Source organism: Larimichthys crocea, chromosome III (genome assembly GCF_000972845.2).
Source record: "Larimichthys crocea isolate SSNF chromosome III, L_crocea_2.0, whole genome shotgun sequence".
In the NCBI taxonomy this organism is placed as follows: Eukaryota; Metazoa; Chordata; class Actinopteri; family Sciaenidae; genus Larimichthys; species Larimichthys crocea.
In genome coordinates this window covers 2,589,689-2,607,701 of record NC_040013.1, presented here as the reverse complement: position 1 = coordinate 2,607,701, position 18,013 = coordinate 2,589,689, and the positions used below count along the sequence as shown (strand labels likewise).

Here is an 18,013-nt window from a genome sequence, read left to right as displayed (position 1 = left end):
TCAGGCCGCTGGCACAGGAAAAGGAACTCATAAATGTAAGCCGAAGCTGTTCATGAGTCATCGCTTTGGAGCCGACACCCCTTTTGGTCTTTCCTGTTCACAGCAATATTTAAAAAGTATGAAATTCGAAAATATCCCTCACTTTGACACTTATGTGACTTTGCTTTCCTTTGCTTGGTTATTACACAGATCCACGGTTTGGCACGTTCCACGCGGGTGTAGTACAATGTGATCTTTGTAATCAGAGCGTGACCCTCGCCCTCGTGACCACAGGAAAGCTTATTTAGTTTCTTGGCTTCGTGTCACCTCCCACAGTAAAACTATAGATGCTCACCATGTTAGTTTAGCGTGTTGGCATTACAGTTGATGCTTTGCAAGCATTTAGTCATAAGCCAACGTACCGAGCAAACTGAAATTTTGACCTAGTGATGGCGTGAGATGAAAAATTCAGTAATCCTTACAATTGGACATCTAACCCCAAAACCGCTGGACACGTCTCTGTCAAGTCACAGCTACAAAGCTGTTTTGGTTTGTCCTGCATGCAAACTCCACCGCAGCGTTTCAGAAGAGTTTAGCCCGGCTGACTTTGTTTACTTGCACATATTTGGTCATTTTCCTGCTTTATGTGCTTCTACATGTGTAAATATGCTACGCAGTTCATTTGTTTCAACCAGGAGTGTGCACGGGGTATTTTATTTTGAAAATCTTGTTTTGTTTTTGTGTCTGGCTTTCTGCCAGCTCAAGGTGCTCTGTGCCGAGCGGAGGCCCGCTTCAGGGACGCTTCTGGACCGGACCGCGGCGGAGCCGGTGGGGTTTAAAACACTGACTAGAACGGCCTCGTATCACTGCTGCACACTGGCAACGCTGCACGTCCGTGCCCAGTGGAAATGTGAGGGGAACTGTTGAGATATTTCACTCAAAAACATGAATTCCAGTATCATGGTGGGGATTGAGGAAAAGTCAGGCAAACGCCGAAGTCATTAGAGGAGAAGAAAAAAAAGATCTATTGTTACATTTTAGTTCTGATCCGGTTCCTGTTCACACTGACTCTTTACAAACAAACCAATAAATCAAAGATGAAGTTACACAGGCCGACAGCTCGGGTTACTCGGGTTGTTTGTACAGGTGACTGACTTTATGTTCTTTAACGCCAACATAGCTGCGATCGTAAAATCTCGTGGTTGGTCTTTTATGTTTTTATTTTTCCCGCAGCTTGGTTTGATTGACAGCCCAAACAAACCGCACCAGCCTGGCAAACGCAGCGACGTTGGTGTTAAACCAGACAAACAGGTTAGGCGTGCAAGCACCCGACAATTCACTGGCTTAAAAAAAAAGGAGTGAACGGGTTAACCCGGCCTCGACACACGCCTCCCTGCAGCGCCTTTGGTTGTGTGGCTATCCGGAGCAGCAAAGCAAACCGAGGCGACCGGGTGGGTACGATTACTTGTTTAAGCTCATAAAAAAACAAGTGAATAAACATGCACTACTGTGTCGCTGGGAGCACCAACACCAGGCAGAGATAGGCAGGGAGAATACATTTGAATCAATAGCCGGCTAACGGGAAGCCGAGATTGCAGCTGCTGATGGATCTGCGTGGCACGGACAGATGAATGCACAGAGCTGAAGGCCAGAGAGTTTCTTTATTGCTCAAGGATTACATTTAAAACCAGATCTCACTTTGTATTCCTCCACCATCTATACTAGAGAGGCTATCTTACATCCAGACAAATGGAGAGGCGCTGGAGATGACTTGGTGGTAAGAAATGGATACCATGGAGAAATACAAAAGGTGCACAGGGCAAAAATAATGTAAATCCAATCTTCTGACCAGGAATTCCACTATGAAGCATGTTCTAGCCGCTCAAATGGCCAGGCTACACTCCATTAACTCATGAGTGTACTGCAGTGTGGGGAATTGGGTAGTTATTTGGCATTTGGAGTGTGTGAGTGCAGTCAATATGAAAACATCTGGCAGGAATTTGGTACAATGACTATGATGATGATGATGGTGATGATGATGGTGATGATGATGGCGGTGAGCGCAGAGGTAGCGTTAAGTAAGGAGGACCCTGTGGCTTGAGTGATTGTAGTGTAAAGAACGGAGTCAGCACAGGGCCCGTGTGGATCATTGCCTTATTAATGGCTCCGTCAGGTGCGATGAGCAATGGCTGCATTGTCATCTCCAGCCCCTGGGCACAGATGAATGGCTGTTTCAGGGGCGGGAAGGGCTCCCTCGTACGCTGGGCTGAGCACTAATCCCTCACTCTTCCATTGTTGGATGCACTGTCACCCAGGACTTTGCCGGCGCCATACATTGCATTTTCCCCGGGTTTTCTAACAGACGTGGCCACGCACACGGGCGGCACGTACACACACACACACACGAAGACGTGCACGTAAACCACACCGAGTTGTGCTCCGACACTGACGGATGGAAAAATATGCGTGGGTGATCGAGCATACCCCATATTACCTGAACCACGACTCGAGTAACACTTTAGGAATGTTGATGAACTTTTATTTTACACTTCACTAATTCAGCAGAATTGCATTGATCTCTGTCTAGTATGATTACCTGGGTGAATCTGTTTCGCACCTGAATTAAGTGAGAAAGTCACAGCCGGGGTAATAATGTGAAAGTGAGAATCTATTACGACTTTTTACTCACGATTGAGCAGATTTCTTTTGTTTTAACGCCATAAAACAACCAGAAATAATAAGTAAAGCTTCTCCAAAAAAAAAAAAAAACTTTGAGCTTTATCTGGAAGCTGCTGTATTTCATATTCCAAACAATTGGATGTTGCCTCTCCTCCTTGTGTAGCCAGGCTAGACATCCCAATACCTTTCCTGTCGGTGTGACTCTCAATTTGAGGCGGATTCTTTATGCAGACCATGGAAATGCTATTCTAGTTGCAGACCCCGCTCTCTGTCACCTCTGCAGATAATGGTGAGTAGATGAACAGAGAGCTGGAGGAGGACCCCCTATGCCCACTCACAGCCCTTAGCCCCACTCTGACATGAGAAATAGTGCCCAGGCCTGACAGCATCTCGGAGACATATTGTAGTTTATTTTGTCGCCCGGGCATGCCATCTGTGCCATTCCAATAGAGGGTGTGTGTTCAGGCTGCTGCAAGAGAGAGGGGCGCGAGGCTCCGGGTCCCTCAGTAGCTCTGCAGCCACGGCAGGTCATTAGTCAAATTGCCTAATGAGAGAGAATACAAATGGCCCCCTACCCTGACAGGAGGAATTTTGGAGGTGTCAGAGCTCCTGACCCGTGCTATGAGAACAGATGATAGCGAGTTGCTATTTTCAGATTCTTTTAATGACTATGGCTCTATGAAACCCATTCTTTTTCTTTTATCTTTCCTCTGCTTTTTCAAACCCTCTAGACAGACGAGTGGAGGGAAGAGAGAGAGAGAGAAAAAAAAAAAACTTTTCAATGCATTAAAAATCTCACTTGGAAAAGTGGAAGTGTAACTTTTGAATTATTTAAATGTTTACTCTGGAGTCAATTAACATTCTAGGAAGCGTCTAACATTGATACTAAAATAGATTGCGCAGTAAAATGATGTTGAGGCTTTCTGATCATCTGTTTTTATTTGTTTCTGCCGGCTCACTGCAGTGTGTGTGTGTGTGTGTGTTTGTGTGTGTGTGTGCACAAGCTTCTGTTGCAATTCTCCTGACGAGCGATTCAGTTAGTTTATACTAAAATATTAATTTCATCTCATCTCATCCAAATGTTCAGAAAACTGTAAACAGATTTAAATGTTTCTTAAAGCGTTAACATACGACAGGCTGGAGAGAAACCGCGGAAGGAAAAACCAGACGACGAGAAGCTGAATCGTTTTACACAAGCTTGCCGTTTGTCTGCAAATTTTTATTATTATGGTTAAAAAAAAAATCATCTTAGGATGTTTTAACTTATCTGTAAAAATATTAAAAGCACCATTAAGCAGCAATAAATGCACAAAGCAGCCTTTATAGTCTATATAATGTTTTAATTTATTTTATACCAAAGTGAGAACCTACACTCGAAAACAATAGACTCCAGATGCCATCTGCACTAACTGGTTTATTTACAAAAATAGCATTAAATTTTTTTTTTTAAGTTTTTCTTTTTTTTTTTTTTGTTGTTGTTACCAGAGGGATGCAAAATGGCAAGCTTATGTAGAATGACCCACTTACTTTTCCATCTGTGACAAGCAGTCCTTGAAATCTGGTTGTGGGTAGGGAGCCAGGAGGCAGTCCCAGTCGGGCGCTGGTCCATCAGTCTTCCAGAAAGTGGGCAGAGCCAGCAACACCTACGGTGAGTTGGCCGCAGACGCCGCTGCATAACAGCGACCGCTCTGAGGAGGTGTGTACATGCGCGACAACTTCGCCAACACGGGATCGTATTATATGTTAGACATATAAGAGCTACTTAATGTGAGGTAGGCACCAAAAAGTCTTCGGCGATTTGGTGTAATTCTATTTTAAAAGCAGACAGAAGTACTGGGAGAGCCTTTTTTTTTTTTTTTGCTGGCTAGCTATTGAGAGCTCTCATGAAATTAAATGGACAATCAGACTTTAATCAGCAGCACAGTGTCTTTTAAGACATTGCCATGGCACTGGCATTGATCCCCAGCTGTGGCTGCTGGTAAATGTGCAGCAGAATGTGTGTATAAATGGGGTACGCCTCTCTGGACAAGTGTAAAAGCTGGCAGAGGGCTGACAGTAAATTGCATGTGCCGGATGGGACACAGCAGAAGGCACAATTACACAAATCCCCTCTTAATTAGCGGTTCTGTGGGCAAACTAACCCGTAATGATGTGAGGGATGTGGCGAGCCCCAGAAATCCTAACAAGAAACACTCACCAGCACTGGAGACTGGGTCATATGGCCCCGGCTCCCCCCCTCAAGTAGTGACTGACGCATGATCTGTTTTGATCAGAGCAGCTGCAGGAGATGATTCCCACGTCGCCGTGCTCCCTGCGACCCCGAGCCCTCTCTGAGCTGCTTGCCCTCTGGACTGTGGGTAAAGCAGCAGGCCCTGTGTGGTTATGGGTGGCATTATTAAGTTCTCCATGCTCACAGTACCAGGCAATGTAAAGTGGCATCTCACACGGTGAGTAATGAACTGTGCCAGAGTGGAAGCAGGAGGGATGACAGCCAAAGAGGCCTCCTTGGCAGCCACTAACCTGGGCATCCACCAATTTATCATCCCCTAGAACCAATCCACCAATGCTGCTCTGCCATTTGTCATTAATTATGCTAATAAGGACACCATTACTCTCCTGATGAAACAGGCGACTGTTATTAGTATAATGCATTTACAGTTTGATACATATGCATTTGTTTATTAGTTTCACTGTAGGTGGACTAGAGGTGTTTTCCATTACTTAAACAAAGCTGTTCTGCTGTGCACTCAGAGCTGCACAGGACTTTTCTGTACGTGCTAATTGACTATTACGAAATGACAAACCAACTGTTTCATAATCACGCGCACGCCAACATAAAAATGGACTCATCTATGTAAAAGACCCTGATGTGCTTGAACTTTTTCACAGCAGACTTCATGTCTCTAAGCAAAGCAGCCTGAGCAGAACTGTTTAATATAGCTTCTGGGAGCCCCAGATGCCCTTTTCCAAAACGACTTCATTCCCAGAATCTCATTGTGCTTTCTAAATCACACCACAGTATGTATTAGAAGATCATTAATTACAAACTTAACAAGTCAGCAGAGCCATTAAAAGATCTTTAAGGCATATTTGACCATAAATCTCCTTAAACTATATTTAATGACTGGATTTTTGTGAAATATTTTTTATCAAGTTCTAATTAGATGTGTGATAACAAACCCTGCTGTACATGGGGCAAATGAGGGAGCCGTGACAGGCCCATCCATTGAGGCTGTCCACGTCTGGACACTGAAACTAATGGAGCACTGCTTCTATCTCAGGGATGGATAGAAAGCAATGAGGGATGAGACTCCAGAGTCCAGTCTGGCCTGCAAATGCAAAGCCATTTAAAGTCTCTTATTTGACTGTAATAAAGGTCCAAAAATGCCTGAGGGCCTCCAGGCTCCAGTCAAAAAAATTCCATTACCAGTCGTTCAGGATTGATCCCCAAATTTTTTAACGGCACCGTCGCACTTGGATTGATCATGTTTTGAAAATAACCTGGACAGTCCGAGAGGATTCGCCGGGCTTAACGTCTGAACGGGATTTTTTTATCGAATCCAAAAGTGCTTTTAGACTGAGAAGATATCCGCAAAACAGAAACCTTTAAGATTTTTATATGGTGTGTGTGGTTTTGGTCTCAGTTAAAATGCCACAAATTAGACCGTTCTGCAGCGTGTCTGACATTTTTCTAATGTTTGACTTTCAGATCAAAACTCTGAAAAGCACACGCACATAAAATAAATGTAGAGACACACGCAAGGAAATATTTGTCAAGACAAATGTGTCCAATTTCACCCTCCAAACTATTTTCTGCACATGGAGACAAATCTTGTGAAAGCAAATGGTCGATAAACACACGAGAACAGAAATCTACGCTAAGGAGACAAAAACAAGACGATGTTTGGAGAGCGACCAGGAGTCAGAAACCACTGAAATGATGGATTTAAAAAAGGTCCAGTGTGTAAGATTTGGGGCCTTTATTTTCAGAATAATGCAGACATGGAATATAATATTCATATCTGAATCTTTTTATTTTTGTTACATAAAAGTCCAGTGTGTAGAATTTGGTTGCATCTAGTGGTGTGATCGCTGCGTTGCAATCTCCTCACCTCACCCTCACCCTCACCTTCCTACTGTAACGGAGAAACAACACTTTAAGGACTTAGTCAGTGTTTAGTGTTTCAATATGTAAGAGGACCTGCACCCAGTGTAGATATAAAAGGAGAATTTTTAAGATTTGGGAACTTTATTTTCAGAGTAAGGCAAACATGGTATAATATTCATTCATAACTATGTTTTCATGCATCATGAGCACCTTAAAATAAAATAAAAATTGTTACTTAAAAGTTACAGTCAGTGCGGGTCCTTGTTACCATGTTGAGTCCTTAAAGTGTTGTTTCTCCTTTACAGTAGGAAGGTGAGGGTGAGGGTGAGGTGAGGAGATTGCAATGCAGCGATCACAACACTAGATGCAACCAAATTCTACACACTGGACCTTTAAGTAACAAAAATAAAAAGATTCAGATATGAATATTATATTCCATGTCTGCATTATTCTGAAAATAAAGGCCCAGAATCTTACACACTGGACCTTTTTTAAATACACAATTTCAGTCCAAACGTCTCTGTACCGTCTTGTTTTTGTCTCCGTAGCGTAGATTTCTGTTCTCGTGTGATTATCGACCATTTGCTTTCGTTCACTTGTGCACTATTCAAACCAAACCGCTGAAGCTGCGCTGCTATTTCAATACTCAAACTTAAATTACGGCGAATTTAAACACTGTGTCATTTACAAGCCATCAAATTATTAAGAAGAAATTCAGCACTCCTTTATACCATTAGCTGCTGGGAGCAGTAAACAGTTTGAGGACCTGTGTGTGTGTGTGTGAGTATACATTAAGTGTAAATACTATTCTCCCTGCTGAACCGGCCGCCTCTCTCACTCTCTCTGTTTCGCCTTTTGCTGACCAGGGGAATTAAGAAGCAAAACGTGGGTTTTAAGAGCGTTCCTTTCATGTCTTGATGTAAGCTTTGGCATTACTTCAGACATCAAGATCGGTTTCATAGAAATCCCATTCCATCTAAAGTAAAAGCTCGGCAGTAAATCTGCCCTATACTCCCCCATAACACTTCCATAAATGATTCATTCAGCTCAGTTTAGCTGATGCAAAACAGAATGTTAGTGAGTTGTGGATGGAGCCTGGGCTGCAAGTGGAGGACCAACCCCGCTGCTTAGTAATTTCATCAATCTCTGCGAGAGAAAGAGAGAGAAAGAAGAGAACGGCGTACACTAATAATAACTTTTGTGTCACTATCCAGAGGTCATGTTTTTTAATCCCTCAGCCTAAAGAATTGTGTTATTCTAAAATATAACCCCAGCGGTGCAGAAGCAAGTTGAGATCCATCACGGTTGGAGATAAGAGCCGGGGCAGATCTCCTCCCTCTCCCAGCACAGCCTCGCCCAGAACTACACAGGGAGATAAGATGGAACTTTTGTTTGAAACCTGATGAGAACCCTCTTAATGAAAGTGCTGCGCCAAAAATAATCTTTTTTCTCCATGTTAGTCAATCAAGAAATGGTGTAGTTGGGGGGGAAAAAAAGAGGAGAAAGAAAGTAATTTTGCATAATCAGTGAGCACCATCTGGAACAATTAACCAAATTCCACAGAACTCAGAGGATCAGTCATATTGGCTTATTAAAGATCCAGAATTATACAAGTAATAAATCCTTGGAAAAACGAAGCGTACCCCTGCCTGTCACGACTATTTTAACTTCAAATACAGTGGAATACTTGATAAGGCTGAAAAGAGGAGATTAATATATGCAAATTATGTCGAGCATTTAAAAGCCCCCCAACAACTGTCTCGTTTTTTTTTTTTTTTTTTTCTCCTCTCCCCTGTCTCTTATTACAGGGCTTTATGTTTTATTCATACACCAACTCACCTGTCATTTCATAAGCTATAATATTATGAGGGTATTATTAAACAGCATAAAGTGGAGCCTTTAATTGGAAAGCTCCATTGCATTTTCCAATTATTTGCAGCAAATTAAAAGCAGATGCACATAGTTTAATAAGAATTCTAATATTGTTTCCTGAAAATCAAAAATCACTGTCATCCTGCCAAGATATTTTGCAAACCCAAGTTAATTTTGAGCCTCCTATTTTTTTTTCCACTCCTCCTCCTCCTCCTCCTCCTCTGAAGGATGAACTGTCTCGTGTCTGTTAATTGAAGTTCCTCTAATGGATAGGGAAATAATTGCTCTCCATATTACGTTAGATCAGGGCCAATGTCAGGATTTATTTTTGATTAATGCAATAGATATGTAAATGTATTACTTTTTATTATGTTTACCTTTTTATCAGGTGGATGTCTGCTGAATACTATATCTCGCTCTGTAGGTGACGGAGACAGACTCCACGTCACAAGGCTTCATTTGGGAGTTTTTGACTTTTTTCGACACCTTTACGTTTATTTTTAATCACACGTGCGCTTTTTTTAAATGCACATTTCATGAATGCAACTTTAATTACCTTTAAAATATCCCGCTATCTCTGTCAACGTATGAGTAACAGACCTAATTGGCAAAAGGATTTGGCGTGGATCAAAGCAACGTGGTGGTAGTGGTGGAGAAACGCGAAGGGTTGGCGCCGGCGATGAAAACTTGATAACTTTTCAAATGAGCTTGAACTGTCAAGTGAAAGAGGGCTGCAAAATAAACGTGAATTAGTTTTTAATATTCTGGTAATAAATGTCAAAGCGCCTGCACATCACATCTGTACATGATGTGACTGCAGATGACAGATTTCCCAGACATGTTACCTCTCCTCCCCTCAACTCGCTCAGTCTTTTTTTCTTTCGTGTGTGTTGGGGTTTTTGTTTTGTTGGGAAGTGACGGAGGGTTTAATCAAGAAAGCAGGCAATTCATCAATCCTAAAGAAGGCGCCTGTACAACCCTGACAGAGCGCACATGGTTTTAGACCAACTCGAACCTGGCCAGCTGTCAGCCCACACACACACACACACACACACACACACACACACACACACACACACACACACACATGCACACACGCAGGCACCCACGCACACACACACACAGAGCAGAGCTACCACCGCTAACAATTAACACAAATAGGCTGTCGGCTACGACCTCACACTTGGTCTGCAGGCTATCACATTGTTAATGAAGGGAAGTTGCGTTCGCTCACATTCACAGTGTGATGCTGTAAAGGCTGACGAGTACACAGTCTCAAGAAATAAAAGCCAGGAACTCCGTTATCCTCTTTTTTCTTTTAAAAATCTCGTGAACGGACACATGAAGGCAGAAGAAAAGACGGGAGGCTGTACAGCTGCAAAGGACAGTTTTCCTGGAGATAAGTGATGACTGCTGGCAGCGTGCTGTACAGTATGTGCATGCTCTTCACTGTCACTCAAAGCCCCGTCCCAGCGGAGGAATCGCGCACACACCGATGCCACAAAGCACTCAGCTGTGTGTTAATGTTTGCTCCTTCAGGGCCACACTCTGCACAGTTGTCTTGACGAACTTATAATATGACTGTCATAATGACACAATGATGCATTCATCTTTTTTTTAAATTATTATTATTAATTACACTCCGTTTATTTTCTTTTTTTTTTGGGGATGTTGAGAAAAAAGAAATAAAACAGATTTTAATTTCTAATATTTTTTTTGATTCAGATCTTTCTTTGTGCAGTTGATCAGTTGCAGGGTGTAACATGGCCACAGCCTGGGTGTGCCTCTGCCTGAGCAGCAGGAGGAATCCTCACCACATGGTGTCTCTCTCCAGCTGGATAAAAACCTGCCTGCCTCAGTCACCTCGGGTGGATCACACGCTCTTTTTAAAAAGGCTGGAGCGTCTCGGCTCGGCTCGGCTCTGACTCTGTGGCTCTGAGGCTGTCACAGCTAAGCTCTGCTTCCTAACGAATTAGCCTTTCTTCTGTTTTAGTCCCGGAGCATTGTGCTATAGTCGAGTTTCTCTCCCCTGACAAAGAGAGGGGGATTCGTCCAGTGCATGCACGGTACATATGTAAGTATGGCATGTGATGGATCATCTTTGACAGCTGTTAAATGTTCTCTTGAGTGTAATGCGCAGCTCCTCTGGGAAGTCACGTTCGCTCAGATAAGCAAACCTCTGTACAGTATCCATCAGTGAGGAGATCTAGACGTAGAGCGTTTGTAGATCAAGTACAAGAGGAGCTGCCTTTATGCACGGGGAGGAGGAGGCGAAGCAAGACATCCAGTGTACGTAGAAACCATAAGTATTTAATCTTTGCTTCAAAAACATGGAGCTTTTTTCTCTCGCAGCGAGTTGGCTAAAAGTGAGAGATCTGCAGTTTAACAACCTAATGCATCCGGGGAAAACTGTTCCTCTAATCGTGTAGAGTGGTACTGACTTGCATACGTTCAAAGTGTTACCTGTTATGGTGTAGTTCCCACTGCTCTGGTTTTCACAGTCCGGCCTGCTCATGGTCCTCCGCCTGGAACAAAGAAAAAGCAACGACGTTCTCTCAGCTGAAACACGCTAAATACACGTGAACCTTCGTGTTTGACGAGGACTCGTCGCTCAGACGTTGAAATATAATGCAAGAGAATGATTCTGGCATGGAGACTCCTCTCTTTTTTGATCTGTCTGAAGGAAAAAGAGAGCACTGAAATAACAGGATCAACCTGAAGAGGAGAAATATGGTAAAAGTTAAAGCGTGCCTCAGCTGCCCAGGGGCTCGAGCAGACCTTTAACGGAGGGTCTGGAACAGGATCTTGTTAATTCTGGAGGAACTGAGAGATTCCATTATTCAAGGGAAGTCTGTTTTTTTTTTCCCCCCCTCCCGTTTCATGGCCTTGTATTACAGAAAACAGCACAGAATGCACTTTGTGGGCAGTTGAAGTTAACAAACCATATAAGATTGAAATCCTCATCAATCAAGCTATCATGAATCACACCCTGTGACTCACCCCTACGGATCGATAAATCCACAGCAAGCAGGAAAAAAAAAAAACATTCACAGCTTCGAGAGAGAGAGCGAGCTGCATAACATGACATGCTCTGAAGGTAGAATGAGATCCGGGATGACATTAGAAAACAAACGATCTTATAATGATAATATCATTAAAAAAAAAAAGGGGGATTGCTTTGATTGGAGGACACGCAGGCGGACCGGTTTGTTGTTGTTAAAGACAAAGAAGACGGCGCTGAATTATAAGAAGACAAGACAAGATTTGGGGGGCGAGCAGGTGTGAAGTTGTGTGTTTTGTGTATCATGTTCTGCATTCGCTCTGTTTATGGATAACATAATCATTCTTCGCTCGAGGGGAGGGCGTAAAAAAAAAACTAAAATTCCTAAAAAAAATTAAGACTAAAGGCAGATCTGCATATTCCAAGGGTGCTCTGCATGAGTTGTGGCTTTCCGAGCCTTATCTCTCCGGGCGAGATAAATAAATGCAATAATTTCCATCAAGAGCAATAAAACAAGACTTGTGACAGGCTGTGGTATTTATGAGCTGAAGCCTGCAACTCAGATTTATTTGCAATGAAAGGGTCGACTTTTCTCTTCCTCATTTACATCAGCATTTGGCCATGTTAAATCCAGGCCAATGGTGAATTTTTAAAAGGTTGGCATCAATCTTGTGGGAAACGATTGCCATATTCGACGCAACCGACTTCTTTTACCTTTCAAAGGTTGATTCCAGCGCCGAGGAAGAAAGGTACACATCTTTCAAAAGCGCGGAGACATCCCGCGGACTGATAAAAGCACATGGGGAAATGGTTTAAATGTCTTTTTAGGGCGTCTGTGTTTGTGTTGTTAAATTAGTACTCTGAAGAAACAAAGGGAGCAACAGAAAGTATTAAGTCTGGCTATTTATCTACATATATATGTGTGGAAAAGAGAAAGTGGCGCTCATAAAACGCTTTTCTACAGGCAACCTCCGGGGTTGTTGTTCCCATCTGTTTGAAACACAGAACTGTCTCAATCCAAATTGGTGATTTCTAAATACAATTTTAGGTGCATTGGAGAGGGTAACATATGGCAAATCAATTAGACAACTAATTCTTAAAACAAAAACATGGCAAGTGCATTTGCTAATCAACGGCAGCGTTTGGGGCTCGTATTATGTCGGCCACTGGAGTTTTGACAACAATTAATCCTCATTTCAGGCAAGGAGAGCCATATTGACACATATTCCTAATTTGAATATTCAATTACAGCGTAGTTCCTCATCAAATTATGGTAAAACTGGGAACACGGCCTGAGCGATTTACGTAATTACAACGCAGATCAAGAGTCTTGTGTTCCTGTGAAATCTGCCGGAGTTTAAAATCATATTAGAAACGACGACACTGAGGGTTTCTTGACAACGTGAATTACAGTTCAACTCATTTTTTTTTTCGCGTCGGTGTTCTTTAAGTTGTTCCATGTGGAATAAGGAAAAGAGTTGTCTGTGTTAAAAAAAAAAAGAGAAGGAGAAGAGAAAGTGGGAGAGACAGTGGGGACAGACAAGCGGTAGTCAGTGGAGAGGTAAGATGAGGATGAGAGTAATATCACTGAAGAGCCAGAGCTGCGATACAGAGAGCTGGAAGCTCTTGTTTTGACACACATCCAGCCTTTCCCGTGACAACATCTCCACACCTTCCTCTATGTGCCGACAGTGCTGCTTTGTGGAAGCTGCTTCCTCGCCCATCATTATCCTCCTTTAAGCTCCGTGTCAGGTATTGAAAAAGAGGATCTCTCTGAATTTGGCGGCAAATCACTGAACCGTCTGAGCCCATCAGATCTCGGCTGATCATTCGATCATCCCTGGCACCGCTCGGCGTCGCTTTCGCTTGATCTCCGCTACTTTTTTTTCTCCCCCCGCAACTTTTTTTCCTGCGACGCGACAAAGTAATGAGTAAGATTGAGCCAGGGGAGTGATTGTTCTTCGGCACTTCAGATGGAAGATCTGTCAGGAGACACACTGACAGTCATGGTGTCGTCTCTTTCTCTCAAGAGTCGCGTGCAGTAGGAAGTCTTGGTTAACCAGCGAGCAATAAAAGCTGATACAATACTCCTGCAGAGCTGCAGCAATGTGTGGAGTGTCACAGGTAGGAGACAGCGCGAATCCTAAACGTATTGATATGCATGCCGATCCTGACACTGATGACTCTCCGGGCTTCACGTGTTAAAGAGGAAGCCAACTACAGTACGCGATGGGGAGGAAAAAAGGGAAAGATACTCGGCCTTGACATTTTTATCGCCGTACAGTTTGATTTAAAAAGTGTCTGTGTGTACAATAGCCTATTATTCTAAGAGAAATGTCAAAAACCTTGATTCTGAGTGAAGCGAAAGAAATTGCAATATTAGGACAAGGCTAATTTATGCTCGCAGTCAGTGTAGAGGTCAGATATCAGCCTCAGCAATGACAGTTTTATCAGGAGAACAAATGGCAGCGTTGGCCAGGAGAAGGAAAGGAGGGGGATACTTTACTGGACATATTAAAAGGGCTGACCGGATGGCGCAGGTTTTTCCACATTATAAAGTCAGGGGAGCGGCTGATACGGTCGGTCCTGACAGAGAACAAGCCAAAGTGGTTGACATCAAGCTGCAGCTATGAATCAAAACAGAGCGGCGTCGACAAACTTGATAAAGAGACGTTAAACACACAAGGTTCAAATGCATTTGCACAGCAGACTGGTTAAGAGCCGGCGAACCACGAACTGTTTTTAGTGGCTCAATATGGTGCGACAGCCTGAGCCAATAAGAAATAACTATTCTGGGTTTAGTGTTTATCCCTGAGCCTCAACTGATAAAACTGGGAAAATAATTGCTCCTTCACTAATTCCTAAAGTTCCCTTTTACAAGGTTTGAGCAGGGTTCACTGAGTTAAATCTAAGACTCGCTAAGACTTTTTAATACCACATAGAACACAATTTAATACCAGTTTCACAATCATACCGGGAAAGTATGATGGGAAAGCAGTGGGGACGATAAAGCCTAGAATTCTTTATTAGTATATCACATTTCTTCCCAGCAGTACGACTATTCCTCCGTGATATAATTCATCTAATTAAAGTGGAAACAGACAACTTCTCAGCTCCAACCATGAAGGTTTCCAAATGGTATTATTGTCGCGGTCGCTGTCACAAAGCCTGGATCGCTTTTCGGTTTCCTTCAGCGCTCCATAAAAACAGGCTCAGCGCCAGAGAAGAAGAGAAAATAAAGAAGTTCACCGAAGAGGTAAACTCAAATTGTCACAATTTTATATTGAATTTGGAAAACGTGAGTAAAATCACGGCATCGCTTTGCACAAACACGTAAGTATAGTGTGTTTTCATATTAATGTGACTTGCAGCTACTAATCAGTGAAGTTCAATGTTGGTTTTGGTAGCATCTAGTGGGGTAGCTGCTGATTGCAATCCCTGCTTCACCCTCTGCTTCCTCCAGCGAAGAAGAAACTATGGTAAGCTGTGAAAAACTGCCCCATCAAGAATCAGCGTTCAGTTTGTCTGTTCTGGGCTACTGTAGAAACATGGTAGTCCAACACAGCAGACTAAGGTAAGGTCAGAAAGTCAAAATATTTCTTATTTTCAGGTGATTCCACACTAATAAAAACATAATTATGCATATTATATATACATCTGTCAATCATTTGCTGGTTTTAGCTCCTCAAATTTGGGGATTTGCTTTTAATTTTTTGTCATGCATGATCGTAAATGAAATATCTTTTGAGTTTTGGACTGTTGACGCACAAAACAAGCAATCTGAAGAGTTTCCAGTGTTGCTTTTTCACATTTCATACACTAAACCACTGGTTCTTAACCTGGGTTCGATCGGTGAGTCGGTCTCAGGGGTTCGGTGGAGCCTCCGCCCTGGAATTTTTTATTCCATTTGTTACAACATATCTTTGTGACCAATCGTTTTCGAGGATGCTGGACATAAAAACTAAGAAAAGGAACAGACTTTGCTGTGAAAATGACATGAGACTGGCACTTGCCAAGGTGAAGCCACGCATATCTGAACTGGTCTCTCAAAGGCAACAGCAGAAGTCACACTGAGGTAAGTTGTTGTGAGTTCATGCACTGTGTTAGTTTTGTTATTTGAACAGGGTGATGTTAATGCACGGTTCATTTTGTGCACCAGTAAAAAAAAATCATATTTTATTTTTTACTAAAGAAGGGTTCGGTACCTCCAACAAGGTTAAGAACCACTGCACTAAACTAATCGTGACAAAGTGGCACATTAACCCATAAGGTAAATTAATCATTAGTTGGAGCCTTAATTTTTAGACTTTGCACAAATCTGAATGTTTATGCTTAATAATAGCTTCCTAGCTCCTAGTGATGGTGCAGATTCAAAACTTCAACCCACACAAACACTAACAGCCTCCTGTGTGTACTTTCAGAGTTTGGGAGTGTGTGCTGACAGCCTGCAATCAGATGCACAAACATCTCATAAGTAACATTACTGCGAGTGGACAGCAGGCAGGAGAGAATGTTTCAAACTTTTCTAAACGAATACTTTCCAAAGCCCCCTTTTTTTTTAGATTCTTTTTAAAAAAACTTCTCAGGAGCTGCAGATATCCTGTTTTTAGCTGACAAAACAATACAAAAACAATTCAAATACAACACCTTAGCCTTGATGCAATAACTGTGTGTGCATCCCATAATGATGCAACACCCTGCAGTTACTGTGTACTGCAGCTCTGCGCTGCTGAGGAGAAGAAGAAAAAAAAAAAACCTGATTTGCGGTTTTACGTTTGTACACAACTCTAACAAGCTCTCACCGCCTGAGGCAACTTAACATTTGAGAGGGATCACTGCAGCTTTCAAAATTATAAGGGTCATTAAAAATTTACACATTATTGACTGTATTTAAAACATCTTTTCCACCGACTGTAAAGAGCACTTAAATTTAAGAGGTGCTATTCTCCAAAGGCCATAAAGTTGTTATAGATAGCCCGAAGGAGGCATGGAGGAGAGAATTTTCTCTTGCTGAATATGAATAAAGTATAGTGGGATGATACTACACAGACAGTTACACTGTAGTACTGTACTTACTTAAGCAATCAGCAAAGGTTGAAGAGCTGCTTATAAATCACTGTGTCACACCATCTAATCTGTGACTCTAAAGGAAGCTCAGAAATATTCAGAACTCTATGTATGGATGTCTAAAGTGCATGTAACTACACAGAGAGGATGCCAGATAAATAGTCAAAGAACCGCCGCTGTCTAAATTGCCCACAGTGCCGCCCTTATGTGTCAGTGCATTATGAATGGAAATACTCTCAAAAGAAGACTCCCTGACTGTGGGATGAATTTTAATGTTAATACAAAAACAGCAGCCTGTGATCTCAGCAGGCATCGGGAGGGGGTGCGAGTCGCTTCGAGGTGCAATTTATTCCAACCTCTGAGCCTCTACCGACTTGAAAGTGGGCTTCAAAAGAACGGAGGATTTTACCGGTAAGAGTTGCGAAGAGGCGTGCGCCGACCATCGCTCCGGCACATCAAAGATTACCATCCGCGTCCAAAAATATGGACAACTCTACTGAATGCTTCAGTTCACGGCTGCCCGTTTTATTGTGCTCGACCCGCTGAGTGGCTCATGTGAACAGAAGCTCTGTTTTGAATACGCCTGCTGGCATCCACCGCTCCGGCCTGTTGTTGGCTTTTAAGTGGCTTTTACTCAGCCCAGCACAGGATGGCAAAGCACAGCACTTCAAGCTGGCAAACCCATCAGCGCCCCGTGCCAAGCTTCCCCCTTTCCACAGCGCCGCCACACCGAAGGAGTCTCAACTGTTTATTTACAATTTGCTGTGGAAATCCCCCCAGTTCTTCATCGCGATAAATAATTGAGCTGTTTGATCTGGACACAGTACAAAGGGTTGCTCCATTCACTCTGAGGCCTGAGGCGGAGGAAGCCTGAGCAGCATGAGTAGAGGAAGGGACACACACACACATTCACAACACACACTCCAGCATGGCGGAGATCTTGGAGCTCTCCTCCCTTTCCTCTGCAGCTGTCGCTCTGCTCTCCGGGCTACATCTCCTCCTCTTTGTCTGCACAGTGCAACACTCCTGTCACCGCAGTCAGAGGAGCAACCTGCCTCTGCCTCCTGGGACACTCCACAAATAGCAGGAGTTTAGCCCTCATTGAACTCATGTTTTTGTTCAGGGGATCCTGTCTAGTTAGCCTGTCTCTCCGGTTCACCCTCGCTACCTCGTTGTCCAGCCACAACCTTTACGGCAGATTGCCCGGGAGTGATCAATTGCTCGTGTCTTCATTGTCGTACATATGGTACGGGAGCGTAACAAGAGTGCACGGGGGCGTGAGATACAAAACAAAGCAAAGCGGGAAA

The 18,013-nt window shown here is 43.1% G+C and overlaps 1 protein-coding gene across 1 annotated transcript in view; it reads right to left on the bottom strand.

Moving 5' to 3' along the window:
• mvb12bb (multivesicular body subunit 12Bb) overlaps positions 1–18,013 on the bottom strand; it is a 36,030-nt gene that overhangs the window by 5,998 nt on the left and 12,019 nt on the right. Inside the window, exon 7 of the mRNA XM_027273072.1 lies at positions 11,102–11,163. Within this exon, the coding sequence (XP_027128873.1) occupies positions 11,102–11,163 (62 nt within the window). The remainder of the gene's footprint in view (positions 1–11,101; positions 11,164–18,013) is intronic.